This window comes from Heterodontus francisci, chromosome 14 (assembly GCF_036365525.1).
Source record: "Heterodontus francisci isolate sHetFra1 chromosome 14, sHetFra1.hap1, whole genome shotgun sequence".
NCBI lineage: Eukaryota > Metazoa > Chordata > Chondrichthyes > Heterodontiformes > Heterodontidae > Heterodontus > Heterodontus francisci.
In genome coordinates, this window is record NC_090384.1 from 85,192,205 (window position 1) to 85,218,326 (window position 26,122).

The 26,122-nt window shown below is 44.3% G+C and overlaps 1 protein-coding gene across 1 annotated transcript in view; it reads left to right on the top strand.

Moving 5' to 3' along the window:
• The window catches only part of slc5a12 (solute carrier family 5 member 12), a 73,433-nt gene extending 47,794 nt beyond the window's left edge, over positions 1-25,639 (top strand). Inside the window, exons 11-15 of the mRNA XM_068046487.1 lie at positions 5,813-5,899; positions 5,985-6,172; positions 6,259-6,362; positions 21,404-21,534; positions 23,109-25,639. Coding sequence (XP_067902588.1) covers positions 5,813-5,899; positions 5,985-6,172; positions 6,259-6,362; positions 21,404-21,534; positions 23,109-23,276 — 678 coding nt within the window. The 3' untranslated portion in view covers positions 23,277-25,639. The remainder of the gene's footprint in view (positions 1-5,812; positions 5,900-5,984; positions 6,173-6,258; positions 6,363-21,403; positions 21,535-23,108) is intronic.
• The last annotated feature ends 483 nt before the right edge of the window (positions 25,640-26,122 follow it).

Consider the following 26,122-nt stretch of genomic DNA (forward strand, 5'->3'; position numbering starts at 1 on the left):
AATGGTGGGGCTAACTCTTCAACTGGAATTAATAGTTAATCGATTTTTCAACTTATTATTTATGAACTATCAGAACCAAACAATTCACCCTGCAGGTGCCTAAATACACATTCCTGCTTTATCGAGTGCAGGCGGTCATTTGAGAACCGGCGACATTGGGCAAAATTTTCCCAGCCAGGTGGAGGCGGGTTCTAGTGCATGCGGGGTGTGTAAGTCCTGGAAACTGACATTGGTTTGGGATCCTGACATCATCCTGCCCTCTTCCGGCTTTCCTGGACCAGATTCTGAGTCCAGTGTGGGTCTGGCAGGAAAGCAATTGAGGTGATTAAAAAGGCAATTAAGAGCCTTTTTAACCATGAATTCCTTCTTTTCCAACAACGCACAGGTTCCATGCTATGTCTGCACCTCTCCATGGTCACCAAGGTGAATGCATAGCAATAAGAGCTTCTTCAGTGAAACTGATAAGCTGGGAAGGCTTTAATTACTTGCATTGAAGAGTTCCAGCCTTGGCCATCGAGACACTGCTGGCCAAAGCATTTCTTCTTTCAATGAGTGCTTTCACTGCTTGACAGGTGATTGCCAACTTCTTGGAAGACGCTTCATCTGACCAGCACTTCACACACCTTCAGCTGCACTTCCCTGCTGCCAGTCCTCACTACAGTATGGGAGCAGCTCATGCAGTTCCAACTTCCACCTCTGCTGAGGGGAACAGCAAAAGCCACACCACTGCTAACAGCTCCAGCAGCAACAGGAGAAACACCAGCAGCAATGCCAGCTGCCTTCTCAGCTGCATGCCCATTCACAGTGATGGACACCAACATCCAGCTGGGATGAGCTGGGACCGCCCCCCCCCCCCACCCCCCGCCCCACCAATGTAGGATCTACAGGCAGAGGATCAGCTCTGTTGACGCATCTGAGCACCTATATCCTCAGGTAGTCCAGGCTCTCATGGCAGGTTGCTGCTGCCATCTATAGCCTCCTGGAACAAGGCCACCTTCCCAGTGGAGCAGGTGACCATGCATTGCCAGTGACTGACCATGATGGGGCCTGCTGCTGCCTTGCTGAAGAGAGCAGGCACCTCCTGAGGGGGACAGCACCAAATATTAAATGTAATGGTGGCGAAATGGCCAAAACATAAGTACTGCGCACACCCCCGTGCAGGATACTGGAGCTCCCGGTAATTTTAAACATTAATAAAAACACTAACATGCACCAGACTGTTCAGGTTCACAGGAATCCCTTTGCAGTGCAGTGCCAACCTCCCCGGCCCATTAGCAAGCTCCTAAAGGAGCTTAATGGGCCCTTAATTGGAGGCGAGAAGCTTCCTTGTTCCCTCCCACCACCCTGACATTGAAAATTACAGACTGTCCCGGAGGCTTCAAATCGCTTCCTCCCCAGCTCCTGACCTCATGACCCTTTGAAAATCTAGCCCCCCACCTTCGCGTTCCCTTGGCCAAAATCCTGCAATTAAAGATATCAACAATAATTTTTCCATAACTTCTTTATCTGGGCTACAAAAATAGGCTATTTTCCTTTGTCCAATCCCTTATTGCTGGTCTTGTCGGTGCCTTTGCTTGTCCTGGTGCTCCTATGCAATGCTACACTAATGACAGCAGCATGGCTGGTGAAAAGGCTGCTAAATGTCACTGGGGGACTGCAGATGACCTTGCAGGATGACCTCAAGGAGCTCTGGGCCTTGGGGGACTGGCTTCGTACTGCAACACTTCTGCATGGGAGACAGCAGTCTGGGCTCGCTGGCTGAGAGGTTAATCCCAGTAATCTGTTGGAGGACGGATTGCTGGACAGCTGCGAGAGTCTGAATGCCCTTGCCTGAGCCTGCATGGTAGTAAGTATGGAACTCACGACCTCCATCTAAACTTCCACTGCAGCACTGAGATGTTGGGTGGCTTCCACTTGTGCTGCATTGGAAGCTAGGGCATCGACCACCAGAAAGTACATGATGGCTGGGTTCGCAAGTGCTGTCATGGAACATTGGAACAGAGGAAATAGGACCAGGATAAGGCAATTGGGCCCCTTGAGCCTGCTCTGCCATTTAACTAGATCATGGCTGATCTTCTACTTCAGCACCATTTTCCCACACTATCCCCATATCCCTTGATAGTTTTAATATCTAGAAATCTCTGTCTTGAATGTACGCAATGACTGAGCCGCCACAGCCTTTTGGGGTAGGGAATTAAAAAGATTCACCACCCTCAGTGAAGAAATTCCTCATCTCAGTCCTAAATGGCCTACCTCTTATTCTGAGACTGTATCACCTGGTTCTAGAGCCCCCAGCCAGGGCAAACATCCTTCTTGCATCAACCATGTCGAGCCTTGTAAGAATTTTGTATGCTTCAATGAGATCACGTCTCATTCTTCTAAACTCCAGAGAATACAGGCCTAGTCTCCTCAATCTCTCCTCAAAGGACAATCCTGCCAAGCCAGGAATTAGTCTGGTGAACCTTTGTTGCACTCCCTCTATGGTGGTTAGCACCGCAGCCTCACAGCTCCAGCGACCCGGGTTCAATTCTGGGTACTGCCTGTGTGGAGTTTGCAAGTTCTCCCTGTGTCTGCGTGGGTTTCCTCCGGGTGCTCCAGTTTCTTCCCACATGCCAAAGACTTGCAGGTTGATAGGTAAATTGGCCATTATAAATTGCCCCTAGTATAGGTAGGTGGTAGGGAAATATAGGGACAAGTGGGGATGTGGTAGAAGTATGGAATTAGTGTAGGATTAGTATAAATGGGTGGTTGATGGTCGGCACAGATTCGGTGGGCCGAAGGGCCTGTTTCAGTGCTGTATCTCTAAACTAAACTAAACTAAACCAAACTGTACACAGTACTCCAGGTGTGGTCTCACCAAGGTTCTGTACAATTGCAGCAAGACTTCTTTACTCTTGTACTCAAATCCTCTTGCAATAAAGACCAACATACCATTTGCCTTCCTAATTGCTTGCTGCACCTGCATGGTAGCTTTCGGTGATTTAAGAACAAGGACACCTAGGTCCCTCTGGACATCAACACTTCCCAACCTCTCACCATTTAGAAAATACCCTGCATTTCTGTTTTTCCTACCAAAGTAGATAACTTCATTTTCCCAACTCTGCACGATGCCTTTGGCAAGTTGGAGCCAGACTCCTCCATGCTCCTTGACAGTGACAGGAGGCTGTCTGGCAGGCCTGCCAATGCACCAGGCTCATCAGCGTTCTCCTCTGCACCGCCCCATCAAAGTCCGCATCTGAGTTCGCTGTAGCAGAACTTGTCTGCAAACCTTGCCTTCCAGTGAGTTGTCACCCTGGCCTGGTTGCAGCCCACTCATGCCCGGTGATTCACCACATACTGAACGTACTGTCATCCTTAATGATCTCAGAGATGCCAGATGCAATGGGATGTGTCGCAGTTGGACCCATGATGTGAAGCATCATCTCCTCTGTAGGCCTGTCCCCCACTTCTTCTGCTGTGCTCCTGTCCATGGTGTGGCACCTTGTCCTGCAAAAGAGAGAGGGATGAATGTCAGTGCGCTGTGTTTGAGTGATGGGCCTGCCAAATCTGAGAGCTGAATGTATATGGAGGCAGCGAGAGGTGGGACTAAGGCTGGAACCATTGGAAGATGTATGAGGGTGAGGTGGAGTATCTGAATGTAAGGTCTGAGTCCTAAATGCTAGGGACTGCTGATGAGTGATGGGAGTGTGATTCATTGGGCAGCTGAGAAGTTGGTGGTGCAGTGGGTATGAGATGCATGAGGTCATTGAACTTGGTTCCAGCACTGCTGCCTGGTTCTCTGATCCAGACCACTTGCATTGAGCTCGCTGGTCACCTGTTCCCATTCCCTTTGATGGGTATTCCTTGATGGCCGTCTCGCCCCTTCCTTCCTGCCCCCGTGGAAACGTGGCATCTCTTCTGCTGTTTGACCTGCATGACTAAGACCCCCAGTGCCACATCTGTGAACCTGGGAGACCTCTCCCTGCCCTGGCACTCAATTTGCTTTGTTTCCAATTGCAGACAATTTCAGACAATTGCAGTACTGGCATTTAACAGCAGCTTCTTTTCTGTCAGCACAGCTCCCCTTTAAGAGGGATAGGCTGCCTTTAAGAACTGGAGGCTATCTGGAACACGTGTTAGCCTCACACGCCCTTAGGCACTCATTGAGCATGCAGCCAGCCCTCAATCAGGCAAATGAGGAGGACACAAAAATTGGGTGCTGCATGTCTCAATGGGACTGGGCACAGGCAGATCACAAATTGCAACCCCTGTGCCCGATAAAGGGTGCAGATGAATTTTTAACCCCTGGTGTTCTCCATTTTCTTTAAAGCAGAGGATGTTTGTGACATGGGCTGGGTTTGTTGTGTCCAGAAGGTAGGATAACAATTAGGGTGGAGTCTTTTTATCAGAACATAACCCTGTTATTTTCTTTTTCTCCTTTTTGGGATTGGCAGACCATATTATTTTGCTCCTTCAATGTCTGTAATGCTTTCAATGCCAGATTCAGGTGAACTTTTACATCACCTGACAATCTCCAGTTTTTCCTTTAAGCAGTACACATGTGACTTGCTAATAAGCTTGTTCTCTATGCTTAGAGCTCCTGTTTATATCCTTTATGCCCTTCCTTTCTGGTTCTTTTAAAACACTTGCTTACCTTCCAGCTTTCAGTTCTTGAGAAAGACCTTCCCAAAATACAGACCTGTCTAGTGTCCTAGGCCAAACCATCTTCAGATGCTTCAATAATGGCCAACCTTCCATCATAAGGTCAGAAATGGAGATTTTCGCTGATGATTGCACAAAATTCAGTACCATTTGCAACTCCTCTGATACTGAAGCAGTCTGTGTCCATATGCAGCAAGACCTGGACAATATTCAGATTTGGGCTGATAAGTGGCATGTAACATTTGTGCCAGACAAGTGCCAGGCAATGACCATCTCAAACAAGAGAGAATCTAATCATCTCCCCTTGACATTCAACAGCATTACCATAGCTAAATCCCCCATCATAAACCTTCTAGGGGCCATCATTGATCAGAAATTTAACTGGACCAGCCATATAAATACAGTGGCTACAAGAGCAGTTCAAAGGCTGGGTATTCTGCAGTGAATAACTCACCTCCTGACTCCCCAATCACCATCTACAAGGCACAAGTCAGAAATGTGATGGAATATTCTCCACTTGCCTGGATGAGTGCAACTCCAACAACACTCAGGACGCTCGATGCCATCCAGGACAAAGCAGTCTGCTTGATCGGTACCCCATTTAGCACCTTAAACATTCACTCCCTCCACCACTGATGCACAGGGGCAGCAGTGTGTACCATCTATAAGATGCACTGCAGCAACTCACTAAGCCTCCTATGACAGCATCTTCCAAACCCGCGACCTCTATCACCGAGAAGGACAGGGGCAGCAGATATATGGGAGCACCATTACTTGAAAATTCCTCTCCAAGTCACACACCATCCTGACTTGGAACTATATCGCCGTTCCTTTACTGTCACTGGGTCAAAAACCTGGAACTCCCTTCCTAACAGCACTGTGGGTGTACCTACACCAGATAGATTGCAGCAGTTCAAGAAGGCAGCTCATCATCACCTTCTCAAGGGGAATAAGGATGGGCAACAAATGCTGGCCTAGCCAGTGATGCTCATACCCCAGGAAATGCTGACTGACATGCTGTGTGCTTCCTTCATCTTCTGTTTATTTCCAAGATTTCCAGCATTTGTACTTTTTTGTTTCCATAAGTATAAATCAATACTCAAGTGAGGAGGGGTAGTCTCAAAAACTTTCTCTGTATTAAATGTTGTAACTGTTTTCTTCTGATTTACAGGCAGCACTCAGTATTCATGGCATGTGTGGGGGGCCAATGCTTGGATTATTTTCCTTGGGCATTTTATTTCCTTGTGCAAACTGGATTGTAAGTAGACACCTTGTTCTGACTTTCACCTTCAATTCAACATCTTTGCTGTCCACTATTTTGAACATCTGGCTCATATTTACAGGGTGCAATCGGAGGCCTAGCAGTTGGAGTAACTTTATCCTTCTGGCCTGCAATTGGTGGGTTTATTTATCCTGCCCCAGCATCAAAAACATTACCCTTACATTTAAGTACCAACAGTTGCTTACCAATGAACATATCGGATCTTTTATCCACTTCGTCGCCAACCTTAATCCCCGAAGAGATGTACAGGTATAAATGTGTCATTATTGTTCAAAATTAGATCGACAGTATTTAAGTAAAGTGATAATAATGATGCTGCATATTTCCATTGACAGACCGCCACTGGCAGATAGCTGGTATTCCATATCGTACCTCTACTATAGTCCTTTAGGTTTCCTGGGGTCAGTGACAGCTGGACTTCTGATAAGCTTCATATCAGGTTTGTTCAAAACTTTCTCAAGATCAATTATTCTTCGTAAAGAGTGCCTGGTTTTTTCACTTCATTTCATCCAATGATTAACTGCTTTTTAATTTTTTTTGAATTTTCAGACCAAGATTTGCAATAAGTGTGAAACAGTTATTCATTTCCCAATCATGAAATCACACTGCTAATGGTCAGTAGTGAGAATGCTGATGCATCATTGACTTATGTCACAATCCCATATCCATTGAATAGAAGTAGTTGGATTTGATGTTTGCCAGTGCTGCCTTAATCTTATATATGGGAAACTGAACTCTGAACCCAGTGACTTTAATCACTCTATTTCTTGACATAGAATGCTAACTGATGTTTTGCCATAACTATAGAGCTCTAGACATTCTTCTGACCTCCATTGCATGTAGTGCATATATAAGGGGGAATGTTACCTCCTCCCATCTGCTGGAATAATATGATGAGAGTGAAAATGGAGGAGGTTAATTTCCTGTTTCCCTTCTGTTCTGCAATGCTGCTGCTTTTTCCGGCGGCCGAGACACCTGTCTGAATCAGTCGGGAGCCTCATAACTGGGGCAGCACAGTGGCTCAGTGGTTAGCACTGCAGCCTCACAGCTCCAGGGACCCAGGTTCGATTCTGGGTACTGCCTGTGCGGAGTTTGCAAGTTCTCCCTTTGACTCTCTTTTGTAGGCAAAATGTGTGGGTTTTCGCCAGGTGCTCTGGTTGTCTCCCACAGCCAAAGACTTGCAGGTTGATAGGTAAATTGGCCATTGTAAATTGCCTCTAGTGTAGGGTCTCTAAACTCTCTTTTGTAGGCAAAATGTTTGCTGTTTGCGCGCACGGACTGCTTCATTTCTGAGGAGTTGCAAATGGAACTGAACATTGTGCAATCATCAGCGAATATCCCCACTTTTGACCTTCTGCACATTATGGGAAGGTGATTGTGAAGCAACTGAAGATGGTTGAGCCTCGGATAGTTGCCTGAGAAACTCCTACAGTGAGATACTGGGGTTGAGATGATTGGCCTCCAACAACCACAACCATCTTTCTTTGTGCTCGGTATGACTCTAACCATTGGAAAGCTTTCCCACTGATTCCCATTGAGTTCAATTTTACAAGGATTCCTTGATGCCATACTGAAGTCAAATACTGCCTTGATGTCAAAGGCAGTCACTCTCATCTCATCTCTCGAGTTCAGCTCCTTTGACCATGTTTGGACAAAGACTGTAGTGAGGTCTGGAGCTGAGTGGTCCTGGCAGAACCCAAACTGAGCATCAGTGAGCAGGCTATTGGTGAGTATGTGCTGCTGATAGCACTGTTGATGACACCTTCCATCACTTTGCTGATAATTGAGAAAAAACTGATGGGGGGCGGTGTTTGTCTGGATTGGATTTGTCCTGCTTTTTGTGACAGGACATACCTGGGCAATTTTCCATTTTGTTGGGCAGATGCCAGTGTTGTAGCTGTACTAGAGTCTTCAGCACTACAGCTGGAATGTTGTCGAGTCCCATAGCCTTTGCTGTATCCAGTGTACTCAGCCGGTTCTTGATAACAAGTGGAATAAATCAAAGAGGCTGAAGACTGGCATCTGTGATGATGGGGACCTCAGGAGGAGGCTGAGGTGGATCATCCACCAGGCACTTAGCCTTGTCCTTCGCACCCATGTGTGGGGCTCCGCCATCACTGAGGATGAAATGTTGATGGAGCCTTCTCCACCTGTTAGTTGTTTAATTATCCACCACCATTCATGACTGGATATGGCAGGACTGCTGAGCTTTGATCTGATCTGATCTGATCTGTTGGTTGTGAGATAACTTTACTCTATCGCATGCTGCTTTTCTGCTGTTTAACATGCATGTAGTCCTGTATTGTAGCTTCACCAGGTTGGCACCTCATTTTTAGGTACACCTGGTCTGCTCCAGGCACAATATCCTACACTCCTCATTGACCCCAAATTGGTCCCCTGGCTTGATTGTAATGGTAGAGTGAGGAATATGCTGTGCCATGAGGTGACAGATTGTGACGGAATACAATCTTGCTGCTTCTGATGGCCCACAGCACATCATGGATTCCCAGTTTTGGGCTGCTAGATCTGTTCTGAATATAGCCCATTTAGCACAGTGATCATGCTGTACAACATGATGGAGGGTGTCCTCAGTGTGCAAACAGGTTTTTGTCTCCACAAGGACTGTGTGGTAGTCACTCCTACCAATACTGATATGGATAGATTCATCTGCGACTGGTAGATCAGTGAGGATGAGATTAAGTAAGTAGGTTTTTCCTTCTTGCTGGTTCCCTCACCACCTGTCACAGGCCCAGTTTGGCAGTGATTATTGGATACTAAGGGAATTATAGAAGAACAAAAGAAATAGGAGCAGGAGTAGGTCATATAGCCCCTGGAGCCTGATCCGTCATTCAATAAGATCATGGCTGTCTGCTTGTGGCCTTAGCTCCACTTTTCTGCCTGCCCCCTGAATACTCTTGACTCCCTAGTAGATCAAAAATCTTTCTAATACAGTCTTGAATATATTCAATGATCAGCCTCCACTGCTCTCTAGGGAAGAGAATTTCAAAGCTTAACGATCCTTTGAGAGAAGAAATTCCTCCTCATCTCTGTCTTAAAAGGGAGACCCCTTATTTTGAAACTGTGCCCCTAGTTCTAAATTTCCCAAGAGGAAACATCCTCTCAGCATCTACCCTGTCAAGCCCCATCAGAATCTTTTATGTTTGAATAAGATCACCTCTTATTCTTCTAAACTCCAGTAAGTATAGGTCCAACCTGCTCAATCATTCCTCATAAGACAAGCCCTTCATCCCAGAAATCTCTTAAGTAATTTGCTGAATTAGTAACCCTATAACCATCATAATAGCCTAGTGAACCTTCTCTGAACTGCTTCCAATGCAAGTATATCCCACCTGAAGAAAGGAGACCAAAATTGTGCAGTACTCTAGGTGCGCTCTCACTAATACCATCTACAGTTGTAGCAAGACATCCCTACTTTTATACTCCATCCCCCTTGCAATAAAAGCCAACATTCCATTTGCCTTCCTAATTACTTGCTGGAACTACTTGCTGAGAGGCGGTGGCGTAGTGGTGTTGTCACTGGACTAGTAACCCAGAGACCCAGGGTATTGCTCTCGGTAAATGGGTTCGAATCCCATCACGGCAGAAGATGGAATTTGAATTCGACTAATAAATCTGGAATTAAAAGCTAGTCTAATGATTAGATTAGATTAGAGATACAGCACTGAAACAGGCCCTTCGGCCCACCGAGTCTGTGCCGAACATCAACCACCCATTTATACTAATCCTACACTAATCCCATATTGCTACCAAACATCCCCACCTGTCCCTATATTTCCCTACCACCTACCTACACTAGTGACAATTTATAATGGCCAATTTACCGATCAACCTGCAAGTCTTTTGGCTTGTGGGAGGAAACCGGAGCACCCGGAGAAAACCCACGCAGACACAGGGAGAACTTGCAAACTCCACACAGGCAGTACCCGGAATTGAACCCAGGTCCCTGGAGCTGTGAGACTGCGGTGCTAACCACTGCGCCACTGTGCCGCCCATGATGGCCATGAAACCATTGGCGACTGTCATAAAAATCCATCTGATTCACTAATGCCCTTTAGGGAAGGAAATCTGCTGTCCTTACCTGGTTTGGCCTACATGTGACTCCAGACCCATAGTAATGTAGTGGACTCTGAAATCACCTAGCAATCCACTCAATTGTATCTAACCGCTACAAAGTCGATAAGGAATGAAACCGGACGGACAACGCAGCATTGACCTAGGCACTGGAAATGACAACGGCAAACCCAGCCCTGTTGACCCTGCAAAGTCCTCCTTACTAACATCTGGGGACTTGTGCTAAAATTGGGAGAGCTGTCCCACAGACTAGTCAAGCAACATATTCATACTCACGGAATCATACCTTACAGACAATGTCCCAGACACCGCCATCACTATCCCCGAGTCCTATGTCCTGTCCCACCGACAAGACAGACCCAGCAGAGGTGGCGGCACAGTGGCATACAATCGGGAAGGAGTTGCCCTGGGAGTCCTCAACACCTATCACCTACCGCCTCCCCTCAGCTGATGAATCAGTACTCCTCCATGTTGAACACCACTTGGCAGAAGCACTGAGGTTGGCAAGGGCACAGAAAGTAATTTGGGTGGGGGACCTAAATGTCCATCACCAAGAGTGGCTCAGTAGCACCACTGCTGGCCGAGACCTAAAGAACATAGCTGCTAGACAGGGGGTGAGGAAACCAACAAGAGGGAAAAACATGCTTGACCTCATCCTCACCAATCTGCCTGCCGCAGATGCATCTGTCCATGACAGTGTTGTTAGGAGTGACCATCGCACAGTCCTTGTGGAGACGCTGCCCCGCCTTCACATTGAGGATATCCTCCATCGTGTTGTGTGGTACTACCACCGTCCTAAATAGGATAGATTTCAAACAGATCTAGCAATGCAAAACTGAACATCCATGAGGCACTGTAGGCCATCAGCAGCAGCAGAATTGTACTCAACCACAATCTGTAACCTCATGGCCTGGCATATCCCCCACTCTACCATTACCATCAAACCGGGGGATCAACCCTGGTTCAATAAAGAATGCAGTAGGGCATGCCAGAAACAGCACCAGGTATACTTCAAAATAAGGTGTCAACCTGGTGAAGCTACAACCCAGGACTACGTGCATGCCAAACAGTCTTAACAGCATGTGATAGACAGAGCTAAGCCATCCCACAACCAACGATTCTAAGCTCTGCAGTCCTGCCACATACAGTCATGAATGTTATAAAAACAAAAAGTGCTGTATAATACTCAGTAGGTCTGGCAGCATCTGTGGAGAGAGAAGCAAAGCCAACGCTTCAGGTCAGTAACCCTTCATCAGAACAGGCAAACAATTAACTGGAGGAGGTGACTCCACAAATATCCCTGTCCTCAATGATGGGGGAGCCGAGCACATCAGTGCAAAAGATAAGGCTGAAGCATTTGCAACAATCTTCAGACAGAAGTGCCAAGTGGATGATCCATTTCGGCCTCCTCCTGAAGTCCCCATTATCACAGATGCCAGACTTCAGCTAATTCGATTCACTCCATATGATATCGAGTAACGACTGAAGGCACTGGATACTGCAAAGGCTATGGGCCCTGACAACATTCTGGCAATAGTAATGAAGAACTGTGCTCCAGAACTTGCCGCGCCCCTACCCAAGCTGTTCCAGTACAGCTACAGCACTGGCATCTCCCCAGCAATGTGGAAAATTGCCCAACTAAGTCCTGTACACAAAAAGCAGGACTAATCGTGCCCGGCAAATTATCACCCCATCAGCCTACTCTCAATCATCAGTAAAGAGATGAAAGGTGTCATCAACAGTGCTATCAAGCGGCACCTGCTTCGCAATAACCTGCTCAGTGATACTCAATTTGGGTTCCGCCAGGGCCACTCAGCTCCTGACCTCATTACAGCCTTGGTTCAAACATAGACAAAGTGGTGAGGTGAGAGTGACTGCCCTTGGCATCAAGGCAACATTTGAATGAGTATGGCATCAAGGAGCCCTAGCAAAACTGGAGTAAATGGGAATCAGGGGGAAAACTCTCCGCTGGTTGGAGTCGTACCTAGCACAAAGGAAGATGGATTTGGTTGTTAGAGGTCAATCATCTCAGTCCCAGGACTTCACTGCAGGAGTTCCTCAGGGTAGTTTCCAAGGTCCAACCATCTTCAGCTGCTTCATCAATTATCTTCCTTCAATCATAAGGTCAGAAGTGGGGATGTTCACTGATGATTGCACAATGTTCAGCACCATTTGTGACTCCTCAGATACTGAAGCAGTCCGTGTAAAAATGCAGCAAGACCTGGACAATATCCAGGCTTGGGCTGTTAAGTGGCAAGTAACATTCGTGCCACACAAGTGCCAGGCAATGACCATCTCCAACAAGAGAATCTAACCATCTCCCCTTGACATTCAATGGCATTACCATCGCTGAATCCCCCGCTATCAACATCCTGGGGGTTATCATTCCAGAAACTGAACTGTAGTAGCTATATAAATACCGTGGCTACAAGAGCAGGTCAGAGGCTAGGAATTCTGTGGTGAGTAACTCACCTCCTGACTCCCAAAGCCTGTCCACCATCTTTAAGGCACAAGTCAGGTGTGTGATGGAATACTCTCCATCTGCCTGGATGGGTGCAGCTCCAACAACACTCAGGAAGCTCGACACCATCCTGGACAAAGCAGTCTGCTTGATTTGCACCCTATCCACAAACATTCACTCAATCCACCACCGACGTACAGTGGCAGCAGTGTGTATCATCTACAAGATGCTCTGCAGCAATGCACCAAGGCTCCTTCGACAGCACCTTCCAAACCCATGACCTCTACCACTGAGAAGGACAAGGGCAGCAGATGCATAGAAACACCACTGCCTGCAAGTTCCCATCCAAGCCACGCACCATCCTGACTTGGAACTAAATCACTGATCCTTCACTGTCACTGGGTCAAAATCCTGGAACTCCCTTCTGAACAGAACTGTGGGTGTACCTATCCTACATGGACTGCAGTGGTTCAAGAAGGCAGCTCACCACCACCTTTTCAAGGGCAATTAGGATGGTCAATAAATGCTGGCCTGGCCAGTGATGCCCACATCCCCATAAACGAAGAAAAAAAACTGCATGCCAACTTTTTGTGATTCATGTACAAGGACACCCAGATTCCTCTGCATCACAGCATTCTGCAGTGTCTCTCTATGTAAATAATATTCCGCCTTTCTATTCTTCTTGCCAAAGTGGACAGCCTCACTATTTCCCATATTATATTCTATCTGCCATTTTTTCCCTTTCATTTAACCTATCTGTATCTCTTTGCAGACCCTTTATGCCCTCCTCACAACTTGCCTTCCTACCTATTTTTGTATAGTCTACAAATTTGGCTACAATATACTTGGTTTCTTCATCCAAGTCATTAATATAGATTGTAAATAGTTGAGGCCCTGTGGCTGTCCACTAGTTAATGTTTGCCATCCTGAAAATGCCCCATTTATCCCAACTCTCTTTTCCTGTTAGTTAGCCAATCCTCTTTTCATGCTGATATGTTACCCCCAACAACATGAGCTCTTGTCTTGTGTAGGAACCTTTTATGTGACACCTTATCGAATGCCTTTTGAAAATCCAAATACACTACATCTACTGATTCCCCTTTATCCAGTTTGCTTGTTACATCTTGAAAGAACTCTAATAAGTCAGACTCTGCCTGATTCTGTTATGATTTTCTAAATGTCCTCCTGCTACTTCCTTAATAAAGGACTGTAGCATTTTCCCAATGACAGATGTTATGCTCACTGGCCTATAGTGTCCTGCTTTCTGTCGACCCCCACTTTCCTGAATAGTGGTATTACATTTGCAGTTTTCCAATCTGTTGGGACCTTTCCAGAATCTAGGGAATTTTAGAAGATTACAACCAATGCACCCACTATCTCTGCAGCCATTTCTTTTAAGACCCGAGGATGTAGGCCATCAGGTCCAGGTGACTTGTTAGCCTTTAGTTCCATTACTTTGCCTAGTATTTTTTTTTGAGCGATAATAATTGTTTTAACTTCCTCACTCCCTTTTGACTCTTGGTTTTCTTCTATTTTTCAGATGCTTTTTGTGTCTTCTACTGTGAAGACAGTTCCAAAATACTTGTTCAAGGTTTCTGCCATTTCTTTGTTTCCCGTTATTTAATTCCTGGTTTCATCCTCTAAAGGACCAACACTTACTTTAGCTACTCTCTTTTTAATATATTTGCAAAAGCTTTGATGGTCTGATTTTGTATTTCTTGCTCTCATACTCTAATTTCTCCCTCTTTATTATATTTTTAGTCATCCTCTGCTGGTTTCTAAATTTTCCCAATCTTCTGGCCTAGCACTAATCTTTGCAGCATTGTACACCTTTTCTTTCAATTTGATACCATACTAACTTCCTTGGTTAGCCATGGATGGTACATCCTTCTCATAGTCTTTCTTTCTCAATGGAATATATCTTTGTTAAGAGCTAGGAAGTATCTCCTTAAATGTCTGCCACTGCTTCTCTACTGGCTTACCTTTTAACTTATTTTACCAGTGCACTTTAGCCAACTATGTCTTCATACCATTGTAATTTCCTTTATTTAAGTTCAAGACACTAGATTCAGGCCCAAACTTCTCACCGTTAAACTGAATGTGAAATTCTTTCATATTATGATCACTCTTGCCTAGAGAATCCTTTACTGTGAGGTCATTTGTTAATCCTGTCTCATTACATATTATCCGGACTAAAATAGCCTGATCCTGGGTTGGTTCCAGAACATATTGTTCTAAGAAACTGTCCCTAATACATTCGATGAACTTATCCTCCAGGTTACATTTGCCAATTTGGTTAGTCCAATCTATATGAAGATTAATAGCGCCCATGATTATTGCAGCACCTTTCTGAAAAGCCCTCATTGTTTCTTGATTTATATTCTGTCCTACAGTGTAGTTGCTGTTAGGGGGCCTATAAACTACCCCACTCATGGCTTCTTTCCTTTGCTTTTTCTTATCTCCACCCAAATTGATTCTACATCTTGATCTTCCAAGCCAAGATCATTTATCACTACTGTACTGATCTCATCCTTTATTAACAGAGCTATCCCATCTCCTTTTCATTTCTTCCTATCCTTCTGAAATGTCAATTACCCTTGAATATTTAGTTCCCAACCTTGGTCACTTTGCAACCATGCCTCTGTAATAGCTATCATATCATACCCATTGTCATAATAGTTTTGTCTTTTTTTAAAACTAAGAGGTCTGTGTGCCTTTACGGCTGAGAAAAAAAGACTTTCTGTGAACAGTGACTGAATGTTGACTTGGTACTTGAAGTGCAGGCTGTAAAACTCGTATCCAAGCAATAGAAAGATATATGATTGTCTTGTGACTTCACTGTTGAAAGCTTTCAGTTTCAGTTCTACAGTGTGAAAAGAGACCAGGGAGCTGTGAGCAGCTAAAAGCCAGTTGCTATTGAAGAGCAGGGTTTTGCAGACCAGAAAAAGAACTATCCCTGGAAGGAATGGCTGTCTCTCTTGTAAAACATGGAATTTTACATTTGAGTTGGGGCTGTGCTCTGCCTGGAGAGAGAAAAAGACCCCTGGAAAGGAATAGACCTATATAAAGAGGAGTTGCTGCTCTCTGTGGAGAAAGGCTCCTTTGCTGAGAGGAAGCCTGCATTGTTAAAGGTAGCAAAATTCCTATTGTCTCCAGTCTCTGGAAAATCTCTGTTCAAGAGTGACTCCCATTGCCTTTTGTGTTTTTGGAAGCTTCTGAACTCTCAAGAAAGTTTCTACTGTTAGACTAATACTTTAAAATTTAAATAGATCAGTTGCTACAATCTTTTGCTAAAAGACCAGTGTGATACCAGCTGCAGATGAATTGCCTTGAACGGCTACCCTTCACAGATTGTTTATCAATCTCACCTGGAGCAACATCAAGTGACATCCGACTATTCGGCTCTGGGACACCACACCAATCCGGAAATATCCTACCAGACCCTACCCAGTTATTCCATTATTCTTAAGAAACAGTTCTAATTTAAAACATCATTTTTAAAACTGGTTAACTGTTGGTTTTTGAATGTATGGTGCCACGGGTTGCGGCGTGGGGGCCAGTAAAATTCTGCGGGAGAGGCCCACCTTGACCCCCGATGTCGAGAAGGGCCTGCCACATATTACCGGCGATGAGGGGACCTCGGTGCAGCGCCCCCCCGCCACTTGGCAGCGCCATCCCAATTACTATATTCAAAACGGTACTTACCTCTGCAGATTATGCAGCCCGCCACCTCTCGATGCACACTTCCGCATTTTACATTGAACAGGCGGCCATCACGTGCCGTCCCGTTCACAAACACAAAAGCCGATAGGTCATCAGAGGCAGAAGTTTTCACCAGCGAAGGAAAGTCCAGCTATTCAGGGGTCTCACTCTGCATACTGGGAGGGAGGAAGGAGGGGGGATATTCAGGGGTCTCACTCTGCAGACATGTAGGAAGCCACTGCGATTCCTCCCTCCGTAATGGTTGGCAGCTCTGTGCCATTGACTGCCTCTGTCAGTGAAGGAGCAATGGCACTCGAGTCACCCTGTATGTGGGGAGAGTGCCAGATATGGTAGGCATGTGAAGCTTATATGTCTTGTGGCCATTCGATGCAGCTCGTACAATCATTATGTGGTCATGTGGTGCCACTCTTAGCCATGCCATACCACATAGCAAATGCATGAAAGCACCTGATGTACCATTCAACATCAATCTCTGCCCTGTCAGGATCCTTCGAAGAAATGAAGGAACTGAGTTGAATTGCAACTTGAAGATGGGGATGGTTCACCCTATATTCATTGATGCACTTCTTGAGAAGATCCATATGTGCTGCAAGCAAAGCCAAGAGGCAGTTGCAGCCCAAATAGAGGCCCCCGGTTGTGAGCAGCAGCACTTAAGGAGAGCTCGCCACTACAGATCGCCGTGCATCTACAGGTCCCGCATGACATACCTGCAGATGTCAGAGCGCTAGTATCAGAGACAACTGCGGATGTCGAGAAAGACAGTGACACATCTCTGTGCCCTGCTGAATGATGACCTGCAGCCCAGGGGCTTTAGGGGACATCCTATGCCTGTGGCCCTCAAAGTGACAATGGCTCTCAATTTTTATGCCTCGGCATTATTTCAGGGGCCCACCAGAGACCTTTGTGGGGTCACATAGTCAGCAGTGCACCGCTGCATCAGGGAGGTCACCGATGCCCTATTACGGAGGGCTGGTGACTATATCCGCTTCATAACAGACCCTGAAAGCCAAGCCCAGAGGGCCACCGGTTTCGGCTCTATTGTGGGATTCCCACAGATGCAAGTGGTCATAGATTGCACCCATGTGGCCATCAAGGCTCCCGCCGGGCAACCAACTGAATACGTAAACCATAATGGCTTCCACTCAATCAATGTGCAGCTCCTATGTGATCACCAGAAACACTTCATGCAAATCCGTGCCTGCTTTCCAGGCAGCTGCCATGATGCCTTCATCCTACGCCAGTCCCAGCTGCTGTTGCTGTTCACTGAAATGGCTCAGATGGAGGGGTGGCTTCTTGGAGACAAGAGCTACCCCTTGCATATATGGCTCCTGACACCAGTGAGATGCCCCAGCACTGCTGCAGAATAGAGATACAACACGAGCCACGGACCTACAAGAGCCACCACCGAGCAGGTGATCGTCATGCTGAAAATGTGATTCTGCTGCCTGGGTAGATCAGATGATGCCCTGCATTAAGAGCTGGAAAGGATAGCTCACATCGTTGCTGTCTGCTGTGCTCTGTACAACTATACACTCAATAGGGGGGAGGACTTGCAGGATGAGATGAGACATGAGCAGGACTCATCCTCAGACGATGAGACGCTGAGGACATACAGCAGGAAAGGCACATGGGAGGACAGAGAGCATTCAGGCACCACATGCAGGGTGAACAGCGAGCTAGGGATGCATGGCAGCACCTCATTGATCAAAGGTTCTCCACGCCATAGGAACCACCGTGGGCTCTGCATGCCACACAGCACCCTCGTTCACCTGTTGTGCAGCAGTCCGCATCTGCAACATCTTTGCGTCCACCATTACTGGCAGCAGAATACTGAGCCATTGTCCATATTACTGCATCCGTGGCGACGCACATGAGGAATACTGGCATGGCAATGATGTTATACCATACATTGGCAGTTCTGAAAGGCCAATGATATCATGGGAGGAGACACGATCGGTACATGCTGGCACACTTTATTCACACAGTAAAAGCAATGCACATGTTAATGAAGATGATTTTCTTATCGGCCGTTCTACATTGTTGTGTCACCCATGCAGACCCAGTTGTGTCACAATGCTTTTTGGAAATGCTTGTGGATGCTCCTATGCTGTGTCACTTCTGCCCTAACAGTCTGACTGTAGGAAAGCTGCTGATATGATTGCCCTTTGGCTGTGGATGACTTTGGCGGGCATACCCTGTGCGCACGAGGCCCAGAGGTGATAGTTCATCCCCTTCCGTCATTGGACCCTTTGACACTGGATGACCCCACGCTACTCACCTCCTCTGCCATCTCCAGCCAGACTGTCTTGTTCAGGCGGGAGGGCTTCTTCTTACCATCGCTGGTGAAAAGGACCTCCCGCCTTGCCTGCACAACCTGGAGAAGAGTGACCAGGCAGGCTTTGATGAACTGTGGGGCCACCCTAGAGTACTCCTCTGCCATCCTCGACTTTTGGTGCTGTCCTTTAAATGCAAAGGTGACTCCACCGTGTAGCGGCTAATTTCTGGCTGCAAGATTTGTCTTGTACATGTTTGAAAACCAATGCAGGACTAGTGAGGAAACCTGTGCTATGGTCATGGTTTGTCAACTTTTACACATCACCACACGTTCATGGACACTTAGCTTCTGCATCAGCTGATCATAGTTATTGGTGTAATATTTCTAGTTGGTAATGCTAGAATATGAACATATTTTCCAGTTTTTTTTTACAAAGATCATTTAATTGCGGTTACGTCTTTTCACTTAACAGTTAGCAGAGAAATGAATACAGATTCCAAATGTATATTAGTCTGTGGCTTTTCACAGTCAGATGATTAGAAGCCCATAGTATGTAAATATTTTTCAGTTATGGTTTTATTTCTGTTGTGTATTTGCCTCTTATGGTACATTTAAGTCACACGTCCTGGAATGTGCAAAATTAAGATTTTTCACCCAGGTGCCACGTGCCTACAAGAAGCAATGTTACACTTGAGTGGAGGAAGAGGATCGCAACTTCACAGGACACTGGGACACAGCAGGGTAAGTATGTGGCAGCAAAGCAGAAAGTGCTGGGGAAACTCAGCAGGTCAGGCAGCATCTGCAAAGAGAGAAGCAGGGTTAATTTTCAGGTCTGTGAACTTGGTCACAGACCTGAAAGTTAAATCTGCTTTTCTCTCCACAGAAGCTGCGTGACCTGCTGAGTTTCTCCAGCACTTTCTGCTTTGCTGCCAGATTGACAGTAGTCCCACTCTTCAACAATGAGGTAAGTATTTTTTGACTGTTGTCAGGAAGCAGGTGCTGGGACACTTTAAATAGGACCCCAGCACCTGCTGCACAGCTGTCAAAAGGTTCCTGACTGCGCCGGATGTCTCCCTCTCCCTACATAATATGGGGCGGGGGGTGGCACGTCGCAGTGATGCTAATGAGCCCCTGCATGTAATATCGCGCGGGCTCAGCGGTGGCTGCTGAATGCCGGCATGCGCCGCGCCACCACAGAGTGCAGCATATGAATAAAATTCAGGCTTATGTGTGTGCATGAGGGTTAGGAAGAATAAGGAGTTGTAAAATATTTTCATACATGTAGACTTATCTCATCATTGTTTAAAACTTGGTTTATTAATAACTTGTTCATTTTGTTGTTTCAAGAAGCCAGGTTTGGCAAGCTTTATTCTGGGAATAAATAAAGTGTTTAATTTGGCTAATTTCCTGTAGGTGGGAAACTTTACTAATATGCTGTGACCTGTGGAGTAGTGGGACTGAATTAACAGTGCATTACTCCCACCTTGGTCGTAACACCATTTATTTCTATTTGTGCTATCAGTACATCCATCTTCTCATGAATGCTGCATGCATTCAAATATAAAGCCTTTAGTTCTGTATTTTTACCTTATTTGCTGGTGCACTCTTATGTTTGTACGCTGTGGGGGGTGGGGGGGGGGGGTAGGTGGTAATCAGCAGGAGGTTTCCATGCCCATGTTTGACCTGATGCCATGAGACTTTGTCTTCCTGAGTCAATGCTGGAGACTCCCAGGATCACTCCCTCCCAACTATATACTATTGTGCCACAACCTCTAGTCGGTCTATCCTGACAGTGGGACAAGACATACCCAGTGATGGTGATATCAGGGACATTCACTGAAAGGTGTGATTCTGTTCGTATGACTATGTCAGACTGTTGGTTGCCTAGTCTGTGGGACAGCTTTCCCAAATTTGGCACAAGTTCCAAGATGTTGGAAAGGAGGACTTTGCAGGATTGACTGGACTGGGTGTACCTTTGTTGTGTCTAGTGCCTAGGCCAATGTTGGATGGCCCCCTTGGTTTTATTCCTATTTAGCATTTTCATAGTGGTTTGCTAGGCCATTTCAGAGGGCAGTTAGAAGAAAGCCACATTATTGTGAGTCTGAAGCCACATATACATCAGACCAGGTAAAGACAGATGATTTCCTTCCTTAAAGGACATTAGTGAACCACATGCTTTTACAACAATCCCATAGGCATTTTTAATACTGATCTATTTAATTCACTGAAAGATCTATGTTGGGATTTGAACTCATGTCACTGGATCATTTGCCTACCCTCTGGATTACTAGTTTAGTAACATACCACTATGCTACCCTCCCATATTCACAAAATACAAGCTTCAATATGATTGTAAGACTGAGGAACCTTTTTCAAAATGATTTTATTGTACTTGCAAATTTATCCCAATTTGTACAATAATGTGGAACATGTGTTTTCATCAGGCATGTTCCATTTACAAGCCTGGATTCCAGTGCCACTTTAATGATATATTATCTTCACCGGTTTCCGTACAATGGTATACAATATTATAAACAGCAGTATATATGATGGGTGACATTTCTGGCCCTTCACGAGGAGCTGATCTCACTATTGGACAATGGTTGAACATTAGGGAGAAATAAAATTAAGAAGAATAGGGAAATAAATATGAGAACTGAAGCAGTCTAGGTGTAAATCTTATAAGGACTGAAATACTGCATCTTATCTTATATCTTATTTTGTTGAGTGAGAATTGGATCATAAATAACACTCAGTGGTGCTTTAGAAATGATACTGTCGACAGCAAGGGCTTTTCCAGGCTATGAGTGCTGAAAGGACCCAACATGCACATCCAGTAGCAGATCACTTGATATGAATAGTTAATTGCATTTCAAACAGATGTAAATAATCTTTAGATATTCTATTGGATTTCTGTCTTCTTTTCCAGGACCCACACACGGAGCGAACGTGAAGCCTTCATTAATCAGACCAGTCTGCAATCTGTTTTGCTTTTGTTCAGAAAAATTCAAGAAGATATGTTGGTTTGATGTGCTACACGGAGAGAAAAACACCACAGAGGTTGGACAATATTTCCTAAACATCCTTTATCCCATGTATATTTTATGTGAAGGGCAAATGCTGCCTTTCATCACTAAACATAATGATATCATTTAGAATTTATCTTTGACCTTCTCGGCAGCGAGCTTCAGAAAAGGCACGGTACATGCATGAGATGTTCTCATTTACATTTCCGATTCATTTCAATTTTTAAAGGTACAGGTGGAAAAAAATTAAAATTAAAACTTTATTATCAGTTTAACTCCCCTCTCCCACCCCGCCAAAAAGAGTAACCAATATTTAAATAGCCCTTTCCTGCCAAAAAATTTACATTTCGATTCCGACCTTCCCCCCCCCACCGAACATTTTCCACTTTAACCTTCAACTCCTTCCCACCATCCCTTCCACCAATCATGTAAGCTTGTGCCATTCACCCCTCGCCTTGAAAACTTCACTCCTCCCCAACCGTGTTCCACCTCAGATCTCCAAACAGAGATCCGAAGGCACGGGACTTCCGGCAACCGGCCAGAATATCCACTTGGGATGGCCGTCACGACGAGGTAAGTAGTTATGCTTTCATTAACACTTATTTAAATATTTAAATTAAGTTTCCGTCGCCGAGCGGCTGGAAGGCCGTCACAAGGCTTCACCTCCGCTGGTAAAATGGAGCAGGCCTTCCTGCCATCGAGGCCCGTGGTAGGCCTTTCCCAGAGGTATTTCCAGGCACCCCCGCTACGACCCCCAATGTCAGGAGGCTGGTAAAATCCAGCCCTTTGTGTAAATTGAGGTCAGAAGATTGTCAGCTTCATCTCTAATGCAATTCAGGGCACACACATATTCTCAATTGGAATTGTTTAATTGGCATGGGTTGAATTGATAAGAAAATAGTAATATCATTCAGAAAGTGGTATTGATGGAGATTGGTAAATTCAAGATTTTTTTTAGCATGCCATTAATTTGTTAATACAGGAATGCAATTCAGATTTAATCAAAGATAAAATACAAGGTTGAATTGCTTATCATAATTATCCTGTCTGTAATGCAATAAATCTGAATTAAGTCAAAAATACCTCATTTTGTTATCTAGTTTTTGTTTGGTGGCTGTCACTTTAACTCTGGCCACAATATGTAAACAACCACAACTTGCATTTATATAGCACCTTTGAAAGTTACAACAAAGCCTCAGGTAATATATTACTGCTTTTGAAATCTGGAAGGCAAAGCCTTTGGTGGCATAAATTCCAGTAATTTAAAGATAATTACCAGACAGGGATTGCTGTACATTAGCATAGGCATGTTATTGAAAACTTACCTAGATCTGAAGGCTACACATCTCGAAACTATGACTTGCCCATGAGGATAATCTAAGATTTGACAGCCAAAATAATCTAGAGGAAAAATGGTTAAAAAAGTAATTTGCCATTCTGATAAGCTCATGAGTCATTCCTTAACATAGACAATAATGTCTCTGCATGGTCTTCCTATGTTGATATGTTTTTAAAAATATTATGTATTGCTGTATATGTACATCACATTTCTTCAGTGATGAAAGCTATTACTTACATTTCTTACAATTGCTTATAATTTCATTGCAGGTCAACAACGAGTATGGAATATCAGATAATGACTTGACAATAAAAATACCAACAGGAAAAGAGCTCAATCAAAAGTACAATCAGGAAGCAATGGAATTTCCATCTATTTATATCCCAGAACAACAGCCTCATAGTAATTTTGGTGCTACTAAAGATACATATTTTTAGTTTCACTAGATAATTAAGATGGAGGGTTAAGAACAGTAAATCCAAAATTAACTCAAGCAAACTATTATTAAAGCAAATAATGAAACAATTATTTGGCCCAGATATCATTGAAAATCACAGGATTGGTAATTTTACCATGTTTAATAAGACAGATGGAAAAGAAAACTACTATCCAGCCATACAGAGCCCCAAACTTCGTCATACACCTTCATAACGTCCACCAATTAAGCACTTAACCACAATGGGGATGGAACAGGGTGCTGTCAGCTCTAACCATCGTGTCTTTGGAGTACTGAACTCTACACTTTCAGAGCAACAGGCATGTTAAAAGCTCGATTTAATTTCTTCTTTTCATGAATGGGTTAATGAGCCTTTATTTTATAGAATTTGATGGACTCAATCAGCATGGCAGATGCATGCTATTTTGTTTTCAGGAAACTCTGGTACTGAGTTGATACTGAGCATCAATAAAAATTGAGAAAAGTCCCAAACTGCTTTCTATTGATATTCCTCACCAATTTATTCCCTTCTTTTTTTTTATTAGAACCAATAGAGGGAAACATGTCCTACTGTGATTAAAGTAATCTGCAGGACCAAAAAGACAAACATAAATAATAATAAATAATAATAATAGCGATGCCACCATATAGTCATTGCAACCTTCTATTAGCTGAAACAAGGGAAATGTCATGTTACCATGCAAAATCATTTCTGCATTTAACCAGTCTGTTTCTGACCTGGCAACATTGGATGTCATGAAGGAAAGTGTTCCACTGCACAGTACTTGTATGCTTACTAATATGTACAAGAAAATCACAAAAAAGTATTGATTAGGTATGTTAGTGATTTCAGCTCCTACAGCTCACATATCAACTGCACAAGAACTATTACCAGAACCTGACAGCTTGCAGTTTATACAGTTTCTGTTTACAAACCTTTGGAATAGACAGCTTGGGAGTATTAGTACTGGTTATTCACTGGTCAGTCCAGCTAAAATGCAATAATTGTTTGTTTATATTTGTTATGGTTATAAAAGAAAACTTAATTGATAAACAATTTTAGCATAAAGAAATCAAAATAATACTTACACAACTGTCAGAAATCTTGCAAATGTCATGACAAAATCACATTTCCATTGCTTCCTTTGAATTTACTAGCTGATACTTCTGCTGTGGTATCAACTTAATCATTTCCAAGCTCTTTACATAAATGCTGAGTCCCCCCTTAAGTTCTTTGGAGGATGATATCCCTTTTCAGTAGGCAGCATAACTAAAAAGAAAATTACCAAATATTGAGCGTATATATTCATTAAGGATGAGAGGGGAGTGCAAAAGATGTGTACATTAATCTGTTCAAATTCAGCTTTAAACAGTAGCTAAACTTTAATTTTGTCTCCATTTATGTAGGAGCTACTATAATGTTACAAAATCGTTCCTTTGTATATCAAGCAAGATATAAGGGGAGAAATTCTAGTGGCATCAGGCAGACATACGTTGATACCCACTAGGGCAGGTAGTACCGCAGGCCATTACATACACGACCTGTGCAGCTTTTCTCAATGATATATTTGAAGAATGCTTCACTGACCGCACAGGTTGTGGCCACACCGATACCTGCCCCGAGAATCAACTTAAGCCTGTGTAGAGCTGCTAGAAGTGAATGAATTTCTCCCCCTATAGTGTTTTGTTTTCAGTGTAAGAAAGAGGTTCTATGGGGAATGGCATTAGGTGAATTGCTCATTGGGAGAGTCAGTGCAGACACGACGGGCTGAATGGCCTGTATCTGCGATGTAACAATTTTGTGACTCTGTGGGTTCAGATCAAGTCGGAAGAATGTCCTCTTTGCAGGACATAACCATTAGTGAGACTGTGCGTCATTACACAGGCTGCAAATACCAATGTAATCCTCTTCGATATAAACCAACCTGGCAGTTCAAGGTGCCAGCACTAGCCTGGTGGTATCACACTCATGTTTGAATTACAAGCTCATGCATTCAAGCCCCACTCTGCAGACTTGAGCACGTAATCTAGGCTAACAGTTTAGTGTAGTACTGAGGGAGAACTGCACTGTTGGAGGTGCCATACTCTCTGATGAGATGTTGAAATGAGGCGTCGCCAACTTTTAGTTCTTTATTCATTTTTCTTTTCTTGGTCTTCGTGAAGTCTTGAAGGCCACCTCTCTGTATCCTTGTGCAAGACAGAATATTGTAATCGCTCTAGTTTATATTCAGTGTACAAATATCTTCCCTAAATTTGGAATATTCTGATATCAATAATGTAATTAGCTTTGTATATTAATGTGCTGAAACAAACTAGATGCTAGTTCAATTATGAAAATGCGACAAAATAAAACCATTAAAAATATTTTTAGTGTTCGAAAATGTTTTTGTAAATGCCTTCAATTGCTGTGGAACCTCTATTACAAAAACACCACATCTCAAAATTCCTAATGATCCACCAGAACTTTTGCAGACCAAAGCCTGTTTTCTTCACCTTAGACTAAAACATGCTTACGTTCGAGATTAAATTTGTATCAATTAAATTCCACTTGTTCTCATTCCTCGCTAGTGTATTGCTGTACCAAATGTGTAAATCCCAAATCTCAAATCCCTCTAAGAGATAAGTTCAGAATGCTCAGGGGAGGTTTTAAAAAAAAAGATTTTTTTTCAGATGAAGAAAAAGGGGTGGCGCAGTGGTTAGCACCACAGCCTCATAGCTCCAGCAACCCAGGTTCGGTTCTGGGTACTGCCTGTGTGTAGTTTGCAAGTTCTCCCTGTGACCGTGTGGGTTTCCGCTGGGTGCTCTAGATTCCTCCCACAGCCAAAGACTTGCAGGTTAATAGGCCCC